At 35.4% G+C, this 12,997-nt stretch overlaps 1 protein-coding gene across 3 annotated transcripts in view; it reads right to left on the bottom strand.

Annotated features, from left to right (window-relative positions):
* LOC120628957 (sarcolemmal membrane-associated protein) overlaps positions 1–12,997 on the bottom strand; it is a 39,020-nt gene that overhangs the window by 23,674 nt on the left and 2,349 nt on the right. For 2 of the 3 annotated variants that reach the window (XM_039897652.1, XM_039897653.1), the window contains one exon: positions 9,441–9,557. In XM_039897652.1, the coding sequence (XP_039753586.1) occupies positions 9,441–9,557 (117 nt within the window). Of the gene's footprint in view, positions 1–9,440; positions 9,558–11,401; positions 11,454–12,997 lie in introns of those variants that run through there. The other variant, XM_039897657.1, reaches the window with a different exon arrangement.

The following is a 12,997-nucleotide window of genomic DNA, read 5'->3' as shown; positions in this document are numbered from 1 at the left end:
GATTGATGGAGTTCACACGCCTTTAAGAATACTATGGAGAACCCTCAAGTATGCAGGTTTCGTCATGATGTTTTCGTAGATATTTTAGTTAGTAAACACATAACTAAGAAAAGTTAGAGGTGCGTTTTGACGACCTCCCTGGAGCAATGGTGAGCGTGGTGATTTAAGTATGAGTTATCGGATTTGATTGCATAGGCAATTTGGGAATTTATAATTTCTGAATTCTCTGTGGTCTGGTCTGGTGGGAGGTTTTTGCCGTGGCTAATTACCACCCTAGCGACAATGTCGGGCCGCTAAGCAATTTAGTGTTCCGGTGCGATGTCGTGTGGAAACCTAAATGGAAACTGGAAATTAGGGGTATGACTACCATGCTCCCTAACAGGTTAGCCCGCTACCATCTTAGACTGCAGCATTACTTATCACGAGGTGAGATTGCAGTCAATGGCTTACGCAAGTGTGAAGTGCAAAAAAAAAATAACAACGGGGGCGAGCTGGGATTCGAACTCGGCCCACCGACAGTGAAGCCGAAGTCCTAACCACTGGGCTAGCACTGCTTCTATTATATTACCTAGCATTACATAAACGATTAAAAAAAGCTTCAATGTGATTTGCCCGTGTGGGCTTCACTTTTAATTTTGTTTTCGTATGTTACTAATTAGGCCTTAAAGACAGTTTTTTTTAATTTAAAATTAAATTGCGTTCCAATACACGTAGTTACAAAGTTTGTTAAAACTGATGAATAATAGTTAACCTATACATTTGTTCGTATAAATGTATGGATAAATAAACGGGGTCTATGGACATGTCTTGTGGAAGCGTCAAGTTTTCATGATTTTTCGATCTCGAGGAGTTATACGGGATTTTCTTTTTATCTGTTGGACTAGTTTTCTTTACTAAATGACTACTTTGAAATCTGATTTTAAGTTCGATCATAATATTACACAATCACTCATGATTATGGCACTTATGTTTATGGCTTGGCTTTGTTAACAAGCGTTTATTTATGGTTAGTCTTTTAATCTTATTCATAATATACAACAAATAACTCTATAATAAATATAATTGTTTATAGCTGATAATGTATTATTATCGGTTAATTGCTGTTAAGGGAAGACTGAACTTTTTGGAGTCAACGTTTGGAGCGGATTGATAATTATCTTTTTTTTTCAGAAGTTAGTAGGTAGAATTTGTAAATAATTCTTAGCGGATGAAAATTGATATGGGAAGAATTTAATCATCAGAAATTAAACGTGGTCAAAACAGTGGCAAAATGCTTGTAAAAAAAATATTTGAGGACCTCCCACAACTCACTTAACTTAACCTTAACCTTAAAGGCTTCCTAAATAGCAACATTTTGGTAATATTTTAGTTCAAGCCTTAGGAGTGCAAAAAAGATGTTTTTATCACGTTCGCGTGGAAATAGACGTATAACACGAACGTGTAGATAAATTATATCCGTTATCGACATAATCAGATGCAATGATTTGTTCTAACAATAGAACATGAGATGTAGAACCATTGCATGACTACAGTACCATCGTCAATATTTAAACTTTTGTAATTTTATTCCGGTTACAAAACTGTTACAATTACATACAAGTGTGAAGGCGCATTTGCTAGTCGCATAAAATCATGTGATAAAAATATTTTTTTCGAGTTAATTTGTTAGGTATTTTTACAAAGGGTTAGTTAGGGACAGTTAAATTTTGTATTACTAATCCAAGTTGTTAGAGAAATGATTAATATAACTCTATTTTATGATAATAATAGATAGACCTAGCCGATAGCCCGACCTAAGTAAGTAAAAAAACATCGTCTGTTAACAGAGCAACAGTTTACAGGGCATGCAAGGAATACGTCCTGAGTGCTGCCCTTCCATTGTCTATCAACCTGGCGTAGGTTTAAAGACTTGTGTGCCGGTGATTACACAAGCAAACACGCCCTTCTGACGAGCCGCCATGCTGCTTGGCAGAAATAAGCACATCGGTAGAACTTCGACTACAACTAACAGTCCAATTTTCATAACTAGTAGAGATGGTGACAATCTTGAAAAGATAGTGGTCACTGGCAAAGTCGAAAGAAAGAGACCTCGAGGACGTAGACTGATTCGTTGGTCGGATCAAATCCGCACTGCTCTCGACACCAAAGTGCATATTGCTTAATACGTTGCTAAAAGCAGAGTGAAATGGCACAAAATCGTCCGAAAGGTTGTAAGTGGAAGGAGTCACGACTCTCAGCAATGAAGAACAAGACTTAGAGAGAATTAACCAAAAAATATTGACAACCCTAACTTATTGGAATTACTTGTAATCGTCATATGCCCCATCGACTTATTAGACGTAATGTCATCTAGTTAAAAAATTATGTACAAGTCGCACGTTTGGATATAACGCATGAGCTAACCAACGTCCTTCTGGATATTCTTAGTTTTACAAACAAACAACGAAACCTGCTAAATATTCATCATCATCATCATATAAACCGATAGACGTCCACTGCTGAACATAGGTCTTTTGTAGGGAGTTCCAAGTTCCAAGGTTCTGAGCCGCTATCCAGCGGCTACCTGCGACGCGCTTAATGTCGTCTGTCCACCTCGTTGGGGGCCGACCAACGCTGCGCTTACCATTTCGGGGCTGCCATTCCATGGCATGCTAAATATTAATATTCAAAAACAAAAACCTATTGTAGTAGATACATAGGTATCAATTTTAATAGGCCATTTTTGACAGCATCTTATATCAGAAGATACTGATCTTTTGCACTCGAAATAAAACGCCATATCAAATTTGTTTTGGAATGATAAGTTTCTTCACAAGATTAAATGTTTTCTTTGTTCAAAAATAACTTTTTTCTATAATTCATTATCGGTATTAAGTGACCGGACATACGAAGTTAAGGCATCAGTACCTACCATGTGTTATGTAGCAACCTTTTGGGTCGAGTACCGTAACGAATATACATCAATAAGCAAATGAGCCTTAAATCACGAATAGCTGGGCTACTTTCGTTACTTATTTAGGTTACTGAAAGAACAAGTTAGCATTGAGTATTGATCCATTGTTCTCTCGTTTGCATTGACACCAAGGTAGTCGTGTATAAGGCTATTTATAGGTCTTTCTTCACAGGACTTAAGTAGGTCATAATCTACAAAACATCGCCAAGGACAGTAGGGGAGCCCGGGGCTGGAAGTTCCCGGGGCACGTTGTTCCGACAGTAATAACTTTGTAAAGAAAAGAGATAGCAATACACGTGAAGTGCGTCGTTGAAGCATCAGGCGGCGCGCCACTTTGGCGCCCATCTTAGTTGCTTCGACGGCGGCGAAAGAGTGGCTGTGTGCACTGTGCTATTAGAACAACACGTGAGTAAATTTTTTCGTAATTAAACTTTTTGGTTTATTTTTCTTAATTACTGACCGATTTATGTGCATCTTTCCAATTTTAGAGTGGCATTTGTGAGGTATTTTATAGCTTGAATGTTTTTTCAATTGAATTTGTTAATTTGCTAGCATGACAGTTTTTATCGAAAAATATAATTTGGGGCTACAAGTTCCCTCCCAAAGGGGCTGGTTGTTCCCCGGAACAACTTACCCCAATCGATCCTTAAATTTTCTATACATTTTTACAGTATATTTTTCATTTTTTTAGGATGGTACGTACCTACAAACGGAAAACTGAGAGAGGGAAAATATCCGAAACGTTATTACGTCAAGCTGCCAATGCTGTCATACAAGATGGAAGAAAAGTAAAAACGGTAGCCAGAGAACTGGAAATTTGCCACATGACATTGCATCGATTTGTAAAAAAAATTAAAGCTGGTAAAGATCTTACCGTAGGTTATAAAAGCAGATCAGTGTTTACCACAGAACAGGAAAAAGAGCTAGTTAACTACATTTTAAAGTGTTCATCGATATACTTCGGTTTGCTGCCAGGAGAGGTGCGAAAACTTGCGTATGAATGTGTAGTTAAATTTTCTTTGGAAAACATTCCTCCTTCGTGGCATAAGAATCAAGAAGCTGGGGAGGATTGGTTCACTGGCTTTATAAAAAGGAACCCAATATTGTCTATACAAACACCAGAAGCGACCAGTGCAAGACGTGCATCTGCATTTAACAAACATAATGTAGATGAATTTTTCACAAAGCTCGGCGAAATATTCTTTACAAATATAAGTTATCACCTTCCAGAATATGGAACCTGGACGAGACAGGAGTCCTGGACAGGAGACTGTTTTAAAGCCGAAGAAGATTGTAGCTCAAAAAGGCACAAAACAGGTTGGTGCTATAGTTTCTGCTGAGCGTGGTACTTTAGTTACTGTAGAATTAGCAGCAAACGCTGCAGGAAACACGATTCCACCAATGTTAGTGTTTCCCCGATTAAAATTTAAAGACTTGTTTTTAAGAGATGGGCCTTCTGAGTCAATTGGAGCTGGTAATAAATCAGGATGGATGACTGCCACTGAATTCCTCACATACATGGATCACTTTATCAAGTTCACGAAACCTACTCCAGAAGAACCAGTGTTACTATTATTAGACAACCACTCGTCACACATAGACATCAACGTAGTTGAGAAAGCTAAATCAAATTCAATAATAATGCTGTCGTTCCCACCTCACTGCACCCACAGGCTACAGCCACTGGATGTAGGCATCAATGGGCCTTTTAAATCGTATTGTGCTAAAGCTCAAGACAACTGGCTACGGAATCACCCGGGAAAAACTATGTCAATTTATGAAATTCCCGGAATTGTTAAATCGGCATGGCCTTTAGCAGCAACACCTGTAACAATTATGAACGCTTTTAAAAAGGCTGGAATATGTCCCTTTAACCCTGGCGTTTTTACAGGGGAGGATTATGCACCATCTTTCGTGACAGATCGGCCACTATTACAAGCTGCGTCGTCTCAAGCTGAATCAAATGAGGAACCCCTCCAGCCTTCTAGCAGTTCAGTTACGATTGAAATGGATGACCAGCCAGGACCATCCAATATTCAAATATTACCTCAGATTACTTTGCAGCCGGAATCTATTACCATAAACACTTCAACATCGGGTCAGATTTGTGAACCACCTCAACAATCTGCAACAGATCAGGGTGATGTATCTCAGGCTGCCTCCGAGACCATTAATAGTGCCCAAGAACTTCAATTTACACCAGTAAAGATGAATGCTTCAGCTGTGTTTAATCCTGAAATTGTAAAGCCTTTACCAAAGGCATCCCCAAGATTGCAGATGGCTACAAAACGCCGTATTAGAAAGACAGCTGTTTTGACCGACACGCCAGAAAAAAATGCATTAGCTGAAGAACAGGTAAAGAAGAAATCAAGGAAAGACGAAGCAATTAGAAACAAGGGGAAAGAAAATAACAATAATAAAGAAAAAGGTAAAGGCAAGGGAAAAGCTCAAAAAAAACCTAAACGAAGAGTATTACAAGAAAGCGAGAGTGATAGTGATGATGAGGTTCTGGAATGGTACTGCATAATTTGTTGTGATTCATATTCAAATTCACTACCAAGAGAAAAGTGGATAGAATGTAGCTTGTGTAAAAATTGGGCACATGTTAAATGTATAAATGAAACTTATAACATTACTTATGTGTGTCCCAACTGTGAGTCAGATGAAGAATTTAACGATGAATAAGAATAAAAGTTACCAAAGTTGATTACGACTGATTAAAACAAGACTGATGACTTGTCTTCATTGTAATTTTATTTCACTTAATAAAAATAATTTGATAACCTCAAGGTGATAAATAATTTGACGTTATTTGTTTAGTTATTATAATTGTAAGTTTTGATCTCACTTTCCATTAAATTTATTATTGAAGCGTTTGCAAGAAGGTTACCTATTTTGTTATGTAGTTAAAATAAGTGCAGTTATGTTTGTAAGGTTTTTAACTTGATGAAATATTTATCTGAAGATTGCCAGTTATATTCTGTTATCTTTTTTTAAGTTCAGTTATGGAAGTGTCAACATTTCAAAATGTTAATCTAGATGTAGCTAGTAATTTTTTTTGTTGTTTTTTTAAAGTTTATACCATTTCATAACAACGTAATAAACGTAACTAGAGAAATTATTGTTTTATTTCAAAGAAACCTTATATTATCCTTTTACTTTATTTAAATTATCCAAGTGGAACAATTTGCCCCACACATGGAACAACTCGCCCCAAAGTGGGGTTAAATGTTCCTTTCCAAAATTATGCAAAAATATGCCTGTACAAAAAAATATATTGAGAAACTAGCAGAAATGACTTCACTATTACAGAGACCGATTAAGACTTTTTAATAAAATCAAATATTAAAAATTGAAATCTTATTTTTTTTATCATAAAATTACATGTTATTTGAAAATCGGAACTTTCAGCCCCGGCCTCCCCTACACAATTGAGAGATATCATAATCCGTGAGACCGTAGAAGTTATAACAATCCTCAGTAGCAATGAAAGAAAGAGAGAGAAGTTCTTTTAATAAATTTTCCTACCTCCTGTTACATTACAGAAACCTATACGGCGAAAAGAGCTATACTCAAAGTATAATATTATCCACTTGATCAGATTAAAACTGAAGAGGTCTAGTAATTAAAGTTACCGACATAACTCCACGAGGGCTAAGCTTCCGTAAGGTAAAAGCGTAAGGTAAGGTAAGGTAGGGTGGACGTTGGGTTTCAATGTGCTGGAACCACGCAACGGAAAGTACAGCGTAAGTAAGACCCTACTAGATGGATATCATTATAAAAATGAAGAAACTGCACAAGACCTGGAAATATGGAAATCTCTAGTAAACATCTACCAGTCAAGCAGTAAATTTTCTTCTTTTTTTTCTTAACAGTAATTAATGGACCAATCAGATTAAGTAATAAGTCGAAAAACATCGCGTAAAAATAAAGCAAAACTTTGCAGAGCATACAAGGAACACGTCCTGCAAGTTGCAACGTGCCGCCTTGTGTCCATCAGACACAGGTGTTAATCCACCTCATGTGGCTGTAAATCCACCGGCAAAAACGTCCTTCAGACCGAAACCCAGCTCTGTTTCTAGGATGCAGAAATAAGCATGGCTGTAGCACGACGAGCTCTTTCCGTAAGGTTAGGGCTAGCCTATCGATATGCTTTACGTGTATCTACATATACCTACTTGGAAATCGCAAGATCATAACATTGTAAGTACATTATAGCGAACCGTGAGGATATAATGCGCAGTACCTACTAATTAAATCTTAGTAAATAGTAGTTGCGATTATTTTTAATGTAACACTGGACTCCTGTAAGCGTGAGCTCATTATAAATACTGCGTGTAAGATTGCCGCGGCTTTGTCGAGTGCGTTTTATTAGTAACTATAGATTCTGCTTACGATTTTGTTCACGTGAATCGTTTTACGCGATAATAAGCTATGCTCCTTATTTGCTATAATTATTGTAAGGCTAAATCTCAACAAAATGTTTAAGAAAGAAAAGGTACATTTTTAGTTTTTTTTCCCGTACTAATTATTTGTGATTACATAACATCCCGAGGTAACCTCTTAGTGGGTTTACATTATTCCAATTATTATTTCTTTGGGTATAATGTTATAGCTGGCGCCTTATTAAAAAAGCTGTATATTATTTTGACATTCGTAACAGTTTAAAACCATACAGCGATAAGTACACAACCGGGGCTGTCAAATTATTATTTTTTTATGAAGACGACTCGTTGGCAATCTATCAAAACAAATACTAAATACTGAACCTGTTGCTTCGTTTTGAAAGAATAACAAATATCAAAGACGCACTCTCTTATGAATAACATTCCTTGATTTTCATATATTGTATTGTATTACCTACACTTTTTAATACTTCCTTAATAGACAATATCTTAAAGTTATCCTGCAAGCGGTGGATAGAATATTTGTTATTTCAGTTTATGTAAAGCTGAAAACCACCGTAAAGGTTGCAACACCGGCACATATCGTCGGGGGATAAAACGAGCGTGAAGATTCGAAAAAAAAAGCCCTAGGGCTCGACAACATCGGGGTAACGTCAACATACGGACCCAACATTGGAGGATCGGAATTAAACTTTTTGGCTTTTATTTTACAAAAATAAGTCAGCGTCTCTTTTGTCTTTTACAACTTATGAATAAATACTACTTCTATAAAGATAATGTTATATTGGCTTACCCAGAAATTGGATGAGACAAGATGGTATGAAACACACCTATATCATTAAGGTTTAATTTTAAATCACTACCAACAAAATATGGTACAGGTACGATTTCAACTACCCCACATAATTCACAATTTAGTGAATCCCGACTTCTTCATTAAAAATGAAGCACAGTTTCGAGAATCAAAGGTAGGCAATCTTCTCTAGGCATACAGCCAAGAAAGTTTATTCCGTACAGTTTTCTTTCTGTATCTATATCGTCTTATTGTCAAAGATTACCTGTATTTTACCTACATAATTTTAAACAATAAAGACCGATTATTTTTGATGTATTTGTAATGTCTTTCAAGATGGCTTTTTTCACATCGATATACATAGCTCTTTACAAAATCGGAAGGTTTGCCAGAGGTTCTTTATAAGATCAGAAGGTTTGCCTGAAGGTAAAACGTCAACATAAGGGCTCCACATGCACGTCTTCACGGGATTATTTAAGACCCCGTGGCAATAAAGCTCTTTAAAACAATTTAAAAAACACCAAGTCATCGTTTTACGCTTATCATCATCATTTTATATATTAATATATTATAAAACAACCTCTTTTTACAGATACTGACCTTATTTTATTTTTTATTAGCATTACGTAAACGTACTGAGGACTCTCATTGTATCGAGTAGGAAGATGAAAATAAAAGTTGGTTGGTAGTTAACCTTACCATAACCTAATATGCACATTGACCATATATTATAGGCCAAACGCTATGGCAATTAAATACGCCATGTGTAGAAGAATTGCGTTGTTACGCTGGCTTTTAATACTTTCGTAGGCGTTAAAAGCGAGAGTGGATGTCTTACAATCGGCCATCGTAATGGGGCCATCATCTTTCACAATAGTAGGTAAGGAGTGGTCATTTAAATTGTATGGCATTTCAAACTTACAAGGTTAACAAGAATGTGGCTATTATAATATTAGTTTAAAATGTAAGCCAACATCGTCCAGTTAAAGTATTTAAGTCAAAGATATGAAAAAAAAAAACAACTTGACTAGCTATGTAGCATCAAAATATTAGAAAGGAGATTTTTAAGTTAAAGTTGCTTTTTAGTTAAATTTAATATGCTCACACGGTATGGAATTATAGAAATTAAACATTCTTAGTACTTCAAATAAGCAATGTTATACTTACGCGTAAATGAAAATTGATTGAATTACCCATCAACCTGGGTGTAACAGTAGTATTTCCCCGAATAAGCTGTGTCACAAAAAGCTTTACTACTTCCAATACTAAAACTCAAAGCAAAACTTACCACAAGATAAAAATGGCCTTTCTCGTAGTATAAGGTAGCATGATGACGCGAGAGGACTCTGCATTCGAATATTGTGTTCGTTGGGGAGGCCGTCGCCCGGTACACGTTACGCCCGATCTGTGAAGACAATTGGTTATATTACTACATGAATCATACGTATTTATTAACAGGCTGCTCGCGCCTTAGTCCACGTACAATTTCTGATTTCCCGTGAGATCAGGAAATTGTTCCCGCGATAAGCTCGTGGTAGAATGGTTGCGACTGTGTGGAATGTATAGATACCGATTTTTAATTTTAGTGTAAATCACACTAATAGGTATTATATAAGCGAAATTTTGTATATTAGTGTTTACGTTTGTATCTCCTTCACACCGAAACAGAATCAATGTGTCTTACATTTGGAATAGTGATACCTACATTATATCCTGGATTAACACAAGCTTTTTAACCCGGAAAAATCAAAGATCATGGCAGTTCGTTTTTTAGTTTTTTCATCATGGCTCTTCTATTGAATTATCTATTTTCCAAATAGATCACAAATATTAAGCAAATCGATTACAGTCGTGTCCATCGCAAACCACGTGTAAAAAACAACAAACCGCAGAATCCAGACCTATATTTAAAATAATATAACATGCAACTTCCTGTATGTTAGCATTGCACAAAATACGACTTGATAAGATCAACTTCCGTTGCCGAGAGTGTAGCAGATGGATGGCTTGAAATAGACAATTTAATCTCATTAAATTTAATTGCCAATGCACAATTGTAACGTGTCTCGAGTACCAAGGGTCATGAACTAAAGATTGTTTTACATCTCGGCACTCGACATTGTTCTGCACGGGTAGCATGGTCAGGAGACATTTTTTACCCGGGTAAAGGAAACTAAACTTTTATCTTCTCTCCCACAGCTTTATCAACTCTCCGAGCGTTGGTTCACGTGAGGAAACAATATTCAAATAATATTCGTGTAATAACATAGAGGGAGTAAACTTCTATTACCCTTTACCGTGTTTTTGTAGGTTAATTTAATCCCTTGACCTTGTCCCTTGGATATACCTAATCGGGGAATATAATATTTGCTTACCGCTTTAGCACACTGCTAGCATTGGGCTAGCTGTGTGCAGCGTTTTTCGTTCTCAAATACGTACTGTGGACCAGTATTTACCAAATGTTAGGTTGTGATCAACGATAATATGAAAGGTCAGCTGTAACTTAAATAAAAATTACTTGTTTATTAATTATGGGCCATAAAGAAACGTCAAAATAAAGGACACATACACTCATACACATAAACTCCCCAGTTTATGTGTATAAGTAATTAACAGCTAATTTTTATTGGTGCCGTACCTATTTTAATTTAATGTTTTCATTATCTATAAATCTATACATTTAAATAACATAATGTAAATGGCAAGGTTTGTCTGAATAATATTTGTTTTTTTTTATAAGGATTAATATTTTATGCCTAAAAATTACTTTTGAAAATGATTTTCGACATAAAATGCGTTATTTTGGCCTAATTATAATAAATAGACTAAAGACTAATATATATATTACACTAAAGACTAATATTTTTGTACATCACTGTAACTACGTAGGTATGAACCATTAAGTCAGTGTACGCGGATAAAGCAGAACGATGGCACATTTTCTTCTGGCTTGCTTAACAAATAATATTATTTCAGGCTGAAATCTTATTATAACTGAACAAAATATAGCGTATTTTAGTTCTATCTAATAGTAAAATTATTGGTGAAAGAATTAATAAATTTAGTTCAGTAGTTCCAGAGTTCCTCGATGACAAACTAACCTTTCCCCTTCATAATAATAGTATTTTGAACAAAAAAAATTGATAGTTTTTTTTTAATTTAATGTATTAAATCTTTCGATTTAATGCTTTAAATATTCAAGTTCAGACAACAACGTCTACAGTTCAAAAATCATATTATGCACCTCACCTTACTAGCATGCGCGTGAACCTGATAGCAATCATAAGTAACTTGCAGATAAAGTACGCACTGAATACAAACTCAAACAAGGTGCGAACTTGCACTCGTTTTTATAATGACTCAGGATGACTTTTTAGATGAACAAAGAACTGCTTTTGTCCATTATAGATTCATATAAATGAGACTTTTTTAATTGTTCAATGGTTTAACATTTATGCACCATGAGAAATATTAGTGGATTGCCCCGAACTTATTTGTACGTCACGTTTTAAGGACAACCTTTTTAGTTTGATAACTAATATTTAGTATTCGATGTTTGAATACACGATATGACTAAATCGAGAAAGATGCTGCTGAATATATTACCTACAAAACAACGATGCTTAATAAAGATAAAAAACCTCCAATGTAGGAACAATGAATGAATAGATAGTGTAAGAAGCCCAGGAACAGAAGTCCAAGGCATAACTTTAAAAAAAAAATCTTTTAAATAACACAAAACCAGTAGGTAAACAATTACAGTCGTATTAAAATATTTTTAGGTAAGTAAACCTTTTTCTGAAAGATTGTTGATTCGGTAATAGCGAAATACAAGTGTTAGAGATTAGAATACAAGATAGACAAGTTAAAGTTTTCGTACACTGATAATCTTATCACAAAAATACACAAAGGAAAAGCAAAAAAGGGTTAACATTTGAACTAACTCTATTAATTGGAATGATTTATATCTTTCATTTTTGCAATCATTAGAATAATTCTAGTCTTTAGTATTAGTTTGCTCATGGAAAAAGAAGCGGTAAGAGCCTAGTGGTAAAGATTGGCTTCATTTTAACGACTCGAAGTTCGATGCCCCGGCACGCACCTCTAACTATTCGGAGTTATCTGCGATTTATGTAATTAAATATAACTTGCTTTAACGCTGAAGGAAAACATCGTAAGGAAATCTACATACCTGAAATTTGTACATAATTTTCTTGTAGGCATATTAAAGTCTACCAATCCGCACCTGGCCCCTAATCTTGTCATTCTGGTCCGTAGACCTGTGCCCTGTAGTAGGCTGTTTGTAAGTTGATCAAGATAATAAGTAACTAGGGCAAAATGGGTTCATAAGTAATTAATTTGCATTTGTATAAAGCTTATACAATTACAATAACTTCATTTGCATGTAAAGGGTTTTATAGAAGTTTGCATTAATTTTCTGTGCAACCTTTTATACCTTGTGGTCTTGAAAGTTTGAGCTTCTGAACACAAAAATCAACAAACAACCTTACAATAACAAAGTTCTCTTTAATTAACACTCAAAAACCAATAACAAATTTTTTACTTGTTACCTAAAGGTATGTCATATTATGTCATTACATTGAATGCAGGGTGTAATGTAATGTTGAATTGAAATATAAAATGTGATTTGACTTTAGAAAAATCGCACACCCAATTACAATGATTTTTTTCATTATAATATTGCTAACTTGCTTTGACATAATAAGATGGCTTACGTACTTATCGTCTCGCAAAATTAGAATTTTGATAAACTCTTTCACTCGCAAGAGCTCTTGAAGCGGGAACATTATACTGTAGTAAAATTCATCTTGAGCTGTATCTGGG

This window comes from Pararge aegeria, chromosome 13, assembly GCF_905163445.1.
Source record: "Pararge aegeria chromosome 13, ilParAegt1.1, whole genome shotgun sequence".
Lineage (NCBI taxonomy): Eukaryota > Metazoa > Arthropoda > Insecta > Lepidoptera > Nymphalidae > Pararge > Pararge aegeria.
This window is presented reverse-complemented; position numbering and strand designations above follow the sequence as displayed.